General features: G+C 40.9%; 1 protein-coding gene across 1 annotated transcript; it reads right to left on the minus strand.

Annotated features, from left to right (window-relative positions):
- Positions 112–1,389, minus strand: LOC109845986 (cationic peroxidase SPC4-like). The gene is made up of 3 exons (XM_020415212.1): positions 1,129–1,389; positions 665–850; positions 112–195 (listed from the first exon to the last, which is right to left on the minus strand). The coding sequence occupies exons 1-3, from the start codon at positions 1,360–1,362 to the stop codon at positions 112–114; spliced, it is 504 nt and encodes a 167-aa protein (XP_020270801.1). The 5' UTR covers positions 1,363–1,389.

Consider the following 7,687-nt stretch of genomic DNA (forward strand, 5'->3'; position numbering starts at 1 on the left):
ACTACTTTTTTGTAATGGAGAGAATCCAAATTCGTCCAATACTTCTTCATTGAAAATAGACATAAAGGACGTACTCATGAGAGTTTTTTTTTTTTTTTGACTCTTTTTCTCTCATACAGACTCACTAATTTCATCTAGGGTAATATCCGCCAATAATTCACTATGAGTAAAAAAGTCAAAAGATTCCCTTCGATCCTGTTTTTACAAATCCATCCATTTAGACAGATTAATATATAACCGATATGTTTATAGAGAACGTGATCACATTCCTTTTTATTCTTAAACGCAAAAATAACCAAAAGAATTAAAATAAACTAAGCTAGCGGGCTAAAATTTAAACTTTTTTGATTAATAAATGAGCTAACTATGTTAACCCTTCTTCTTAATCTTTTCTCCTTTTAACCCTTTGCCAAATAAAGCAGCTTAATTATATGTATTCGCTAAAAGTGAAACTACAGAGATAGTAAGTTCAAATTATTAACAATACATATTTTAACACTCTAATCTTAGAATACATATGTTAACAATAATTTGAATTTTCTTTTCTGTTTAGCTCAAACCAATCTGTTTATTAGTCAGGCTAAATGAATTGACTAATCTTAGAGTAAATAGTTACTAGCTAGTTAACTTTTTGTTGAAAAGAAAGAGTGAGAATTTTAATTACCAGAGCGACGGAATCTCGCGCAGCCAATGTAACAATATCAGCACAAGACACGACTCGTCCGCAAGCTCTCTCAATCAGAGTCTGGAGGTCGTCGATGACCTTAAACGCCGACTGCCGGAGCGTCAGGTTCGGCGGTGCCGACTGCTCGCTACCGGACCCTGTCAACAACACCGAGGCATCACATCCCTGCAGACGACAAACGTTAATCGCATTTAGAATCTAATTAATCTTCATCGTAACTTCAAAGTTTTGATATAATAAAAAAAAATCTTGTCCATCTTTACCTTGTTTTTCAAGAAACCAAAATTTATAATCTCAATGTGCAAAAAATAAAAATCTTCTTTGAATATGAATGAAACTATTAACAAATTAATTATTTCGAACTAACGGTTTTCAATTTTTTTTTAATCTCAAATCACGTTACAGTATGAAATTATAGCTCTCAGTCCTCGTCACAACTTCACCTGCACGAAACAATCATGAAAATGGATTCTAAGGAGTCCGGCAGCGAGACCGATATCCTTCTGAAGTTCTTGGCTCAAGTAGTTCCTCACAATGGACTCCAAGTTTGGGCACTTGGTGCTGTAAAATGTATAGGAGAGGCCTTTCGCTGGAGGAGGAAAGGTCCCGGCCTCTGAGGAGAGAGAAAGAGAGAGTGCGATGAGAGAGAAGAGGAAGAAAGAAGAAGGTGAAGCCATTAGTGTAGATGAGAGGGGAGATCAAGAGGGAGGACGGTGTGTTTGGCACAAGCTTGGACATTAATTAGAGGTTATTTATAGGCGTGTTAGGTAGATATTATAATCAAGTAATGCATGACTAGGGATGTTTTTGTTTGTGGATGGTCTAGCTACAACACATGTTTTACATGGGCTGATGTGTTTTCGTCAAAAGATGAAAAACACAGAGATAAGAGTTAAGATTATGATTCCTATTTTGAGAAGGGGCTTTGCTACATGAACCCAAAATATTGGATCAACAGGGGGACAGCTGAGGTGTCCCTCTCCTATTGCATAATGAGCTGACTATCATTAATGATGGCCAGCTCATTATGCAATAGGAGGGGGACAACTCACATGTCCCCCCTGTTGGTCCCATATTTTAGGTCCTTAGGGAATTTTTATTTGAGAAGAAATTGAGATATTTTTTTCCCTCCATATTATAATTAGTTGAACTACTATTGCAGACCATGTCTTCACATGATACAATATTGTACCATGATTACAGCCCATTAATTTCATTATGGATGGTGTTTATCTCTAAATATATATTAGCTGTAATTTTGTATTGCATGTAAATTTACTTTTATGGTTGAAAGAGCCATATTTGATCATAAATCAGTGGAGTTTTTGTGCTAATTTGATGTAGAACACACAGCAGACACGTTTATGTCAAAGTGGGACAGTCGCAAGCCCAAATGCGGGCCTGGTCGAAGAAAATAACTTGTTTCGAAGAAACGATCGTAACTTTCAAACCGTACGTCGGAATTGGACGAATTATATATGAAAATCGACTATCTCGACGAGACGGAGCCATCCAAACCGACCTCTTGGGGTTCGGTTTGCGTTTTTCATTTTGCCAAATTCCTTACGGTTTGAGAGATATTTACATTTTGTCTGTTTTTTACTATTTTTAGTAATGTTTTAGGAGTATGTTTTGTTTAGGAAACAAATCCGGTTTGATCTCAGATTTGACCGGTGGACTTTCCTAATCATAATGAGTCTTTTTAGGAGTTTTAATATTTTAGAAATTCTTTTATTATTTTTGGTAAACTTTGAGTCTTTGTAGGAATTAGAGTCCTTGTAGGAGTTTTGTTTTTTTTTTCTATTTAAGAAGAGTCTTGTAAGCCCTAGAGATATAACTTTTCATCAATAAAATTTTTCTTTTTAATATTTTCTTCATGGATTCGAAAATTGTTCTTTGTGAATTCAGAAAACACCATTGGTATATTCCAAGGTTACAACTTCCGCGTTGCGTCATAATTGGAGAAGAAAAGAGTGGTTATATTGATTACAATGGTAGAAAGCTATATCTCCGTACGCTAAAAGCACTTATAGTTTTCTAACTTAAATGTGTGTGTGTGTGTGTGTGTGTGTGTTGGTGTAGCCACTTGTTTTCCCTTTTAATCGGGAAACCTGCCTACTGTTTTGGTGTACCACTTGTTTTCCCTTTTAATCGGGAAACCTGCCTACTGTTTTTGATTTTGACTAGATTAAAATTGTAAATAGAAGACATTTGAATTCTCTCCCCCCTCATTTTTTTTGAACTGAAAAACAGGGTGAGATACCCTGTTCATATATATATAAATATGTATAAACCAAGGGGTTAACAGGGGGAAAGAGGGGAAAGACTCAAAAGGGGCATGACAAGATTCTAAGTAGAGAGGAGGAGGGTAAGGAGCGGACCGTGTCGTCACCTACCCAAAACTACTCTATACTTAAAAACCATCGACCAAAGCCCCAAAAAAAACAAAAAAACATAAACTCACCACATCAGAGTTGACACAGAAGCTGTTTGAAGCTGAATAAACCAGACAACAAAAAACATACAAATACGAGACTACAACTATGGGACTGAGAGAATGTAGCTGCATCCAAAAAGGAGAGGGGAGAACGAGACTACATCAGGAAACCTGAAGACTACCAGCAGGGGGAGTGTCAACTGTCATTAGAAAAGTTGTCCCCGAAGTCTCCTTCGCTGTTGGATTTCATAAGCTCCTGCAATTTTAAGTTGTGAGCTGCCCTCCGAGTGCGAGTCGCCACTCGCTCAGCTTCTTCACCTGTCCAAAACAATACATATCTAACAATATTAGCCACTATAATGTTGGGACTAGGAATGACATCTCTGAAAATAAGCAGATTCCTACAATGCCACATTCTCCAACAGAAGCTAAGCAACAAATATTTCCAAATAGTTCTGATATCAGAGCAAGTGTTACGATCAGATTGCAAGGCAATCAGACCCTCCATGGATCGGGACCATGAGCAGATGGGAGCGAGAGGGAGGAGAGAGGACCAGACTGCTTGAGCAAAGGAGCAGCTAATAAATAAATGATCTTGTGTTTCAACTTCCAGCGAACATAAAGGGCAACGAGGGTCCCCAGTCCATCCTCATTTTAATATGGGTGTTCCTAGAAGTTAATTGTCAAGTCAATATATCTTACATTGAATAATAAGTAATTATGGTTAAAGTTTTAACAACAATCAAGAGGGCTACATATATTCTTATTAGAACACTACTGAATGATATGTTTTCCATATCCATAAAAAAGAACAGTTAAATTTTCAAAGCATATTCGAGTAACCTATTCTTAACAACAATCAAGAGGGCTACATATATTCTTATTAGAACACTACTGAATGATATGTTTTCCATATCCATAAAAAAGAACAGTTAAATTTTCAAAGCATATTCGAGTAACCTATTCTTATGATTGAAACCAAGGCAATATCAGAAACTCTCTTTTTCTAAACACTTAGCATGAAAATCTGGAAAATTAGAGAGTGAATATGCACAAAATGTTTGATCTTGCAAGTGTAAAACTTGTTTGTTGTTTTCTGATATTTAAACCTATTTATAGCCTCTGAAATGACATAATTTTAAACCCAATTAACGTCCACAAAACGGCTATAAACCTACATGTATTACCATCTCCCACCTGCCATTTCACCAAACTGAAGAAGGTAGAGTGGATACTGTGTAAATCAGAAAAGAGTTTGGAGGCAGACTTCCTAGGAGGGTGAACAAAAGGATTGGCATCATCTTTAGAGTAAAGACGCTGCCCAACGCAGCTTATCAACCGCTGCCCAACGCAGCTTATCAACCGCTGCCCAACGCAGCTTATCAACCGCTGCCCAACGCAGCTTATCAACCGCTGCCCAACGCAGCTTATCAACCGCTGCCCAACGCAGCTTATCAACCGCTGCCCAACGCAGCTTATCAACCGCTGCCCAACGCAGCTTATCAACCGCTGCCCAACGCAGCTTATCAACCGCTGCCCAACGCAGCTTATCAACCGCTGCCCAACGCAGCTTATCAACCGCTGCCCAACGCAGCTTATCAACCGCTGCCCAACGCAGCTTATCAACCGCTGCCCAACGCAGCTTATCAACCGCTGCCCAACGCAGCTTATCAACCGCTGCCCAACGCAGCTTATCAACCGCTGCCCAACGCAGCTTATCAACCGCTGCCCAACGCAGCTTATCAACCGCTGCCCAACGCAGCTTATCAACCGCTGCCCAACGCAGCTTATCAACCGCTGCCCAACGCAGCTTATCAACCGCTGCCCAACGCAGCTTATCAACCGCTGCCCAACGCAGCTTATCAACCGCTGCCCAACGCAGCTTATCAACCGCTGCCCAACGCAGCTTATCAACCGCTGCCCAACGCAGCTTATCAACCGCTGCCCAACGCAGCTTATCAACCGCTGCCCAACGCAGCTTATCAACCGCTGCCCAACGCAGCTTATCAACCGCTGCCCAACGCAGCTTATCAACCGCTGCCCAACGCAGCTTATCAACCGCTGCCCAACGCAGCTTATCAACCGCTGCCCAACGCAGCTTATCAACCGCTGCCCAATGCAGCTTATCAACCGCTGCCCAACGCAGCTTATCAACCGCTGCCCAATGCAGCTTATCAACCGCTGCCCAACGCAGCTTATCAACCGCTGTCCAACGCAGCTTATCAACCGCTGCCCAACGCAGCTTATCAACCGCTGTCCAACGCAGCTTATCAACCGCTGCCCAACGCAGCTTATCAACCGCTGCCCAACGCAGCTTATCAACCGCTGCCCAACGCAGCTTATCAACCGCTGTCCAACGCAGCTTATCAACCGCTGCCCAACGCAGCTTATCAACCGCTGCCCAACGCAGCTTATCAACCGCTGCCCAACGCAGCTTATCAACCGCTGCCCAACGCAGCTTATCAACCGCTGCCCAACGCAGCTTATCAACCGCTGCCCAACGCAGCTTATCAACCGCTGCCCAACGCAGCTTATCAACCGCTGCCGACGCAACTCATCCATCACTGCCCAACGCAGCCCGTCAGTCGCTGCCAAACGCAGCTCAATCACCGCCAGAACGCAGGTCAAGGTTCTGACTCATTCAAACGTGATCGTAACAACTTCGAAGCTGTTCTTCACCCACGATTTGAGGAGTGGCTTTAGTGGGTTGTTACACCCGACTAATGGGGTAACTAAACCCCCATTTAGGCGCGGATTATGGGGGCAGTTACACCCCTAATCCCCCTATAAATAGCAACAAACTCAACAGAGTAAAGGATCTCTTTTTGGATAGGGGGAGATCGGATTTTTTATAATCAGATCAAGAGAGATTTCTTTTCATTAATCGGAGGGGGATCTTTCGATCAAATCTTCCAGAATCAGAAAAAGGAGGATTGACTCCTTACACAGTCTGGGAAATCAACAAACGGAGGATCTCTAAGCAGTCGATATTTGGCTTATTAACCGAATTATTTTCGGTTCCAACAACTCTATCATTAGAGTTTGTTACTTGTTCTGAATCACAAAACTCGTCAAGAGTTATCAACCAGACAAGACAGTTGTTCCAGTGAGGATAGATATTCGGATCGTCAACGAGAAGCAAACTCGACGCGAACAATCGAGGGAGGCATCTCATCGCTACCAAGAAGAACCCAGAATTAAACAAAGGAGAGAATCCCGATCATTCTCTTCTCTTTTGTAATCAGGAAATCCAATTGTAACTGAGATTAAAGAAATACAAATCAATTTTTCTTTTATTTCTTTTACTGCAAATTTTTCCACAAACAAGCAGCATGATCATTCATTAGTTCGAATCTTCCTGTCCAAAAAAACATCGTTACCAGGCTAACACAGCATGGTCATTTTGGACATTTTTGAGGTTCTGGTTTATTTTAACATTTGCCCATTATCAATAAAAATCTTCATATGAATTATTCAACCACTAGTTTATTTAATCATAATAATTATAATTCAGATAATTCATATTTTAAGTCCTGTGATATCCTTCTGAAACATTTAGAACTCGTGTTCATGACACGCTTAAAGAGGAGCATGCCTTCTGCTTTCCTCCAAGTTTGAAAGATTTTGTTTTCATGTATCTTTCAAACCATGAGTTTGTTGGATTACTTGCATTTTTCATGTCTTTTTGTGTGAGAGTTTTCTTGTTCTGCTGTCTCTGCGATAATTCTATAAAACTGTTGACTTCTACTTAATCCATCACATTTATCATGTCACTATTATAAAATCTTTATTGTTTTCTGGCATACAGTACTGTACACTAGTCTGATGATATTTTGAAACATTTGATCTGTCTTCACCATATTCACCTTATCTTCAGTACATGTCTTGGCAAGTAGATTTTACTTCCCTGGGAGGTTTCATTAACCTCAAAAGTGACCTTCCTCACTGATCATTGTTGCGAATGATATATACCCAAATTCAGCGCCTGCTTCTATGCAAATATTTTCTGTATGATTTCGTTCTTCATGCCAGGAATGCTTATCTCCCATGAAGCAAATTCATCTTTCTCCAACAGCTGCTTCTTGAAAACTATGAGGCTTGATTATCGCCTCTCTTCACCAGATTGACAGTATTTTACAAGTTTGTGGTCATAGTCGTGTCTCGAATTTGTGGGAGGCCCCATTAGAATCCTGGTAGAGAACATCTAGAATGTCATGTTAGCAATGTTTTAAAAAGCTCCCGCCTAGGTCTAAACAGTACCTAGGCCTCCCTCCTAGGTCTTGGGAGCACCTAAGTTAACGAAGACCACTTACGTGGACTGCATAACGTAGGTCTTGGTCATGGTTTACTCCATTGCTTCCTCCACGTCCTGAAACCTCCTCCGATCTTCTCTGGCCGCCTCCACTAACTATGAACACCTCCTCCAACTCCGGCGACCTTCAGCAAAACCTCCCCCAACACCAACTTAAACAACAAAAGATATCCCTCTAGGCCTAGTTTGTGCTAGTTTGGCATCTAGCGATGCCTAGCGCTTTCAATAACATAAAAAATAGAAAAACACCTAG

Source organism: Asparagus officinalis, chromosome 6, assembly GCF_001876935.1.
Source record: "Asparagus officinalis chromosome 6, Aspof.V1, whole genome shotgun sequence".
NCBI lineage: Eukaryota > Viridiplantae > Streptophyta > Magnoliopsida > Asparagales > Asparagaceae > Asparagus > Asparagus officinalis.

Bases quoted from the DNA above. Each gene is read 5' to 3' on its own strand.
- LOC109845986 (XM_020415212.1), bottom strand. From the start codon at position 1,362: ATGGCTTCACCTTCTTCTTTCTTCCTCTTCTCTCTCATCGCACTCTCT. The intron at 851-1,128 runs GTGAAGTTGTGA...TGTCGTCTGCAG, and splicing joins TTCATGATTGTTTCGTGCAG to GGATGTGATGCCTCGGTGTT. The intron at 196-664 runs GTAATTAAAATT...TTGTAAAAACAG, and splicing joins CGCGAGATTCCGTCGCTCTG to GATCGAAGGGAATCTTTTGA.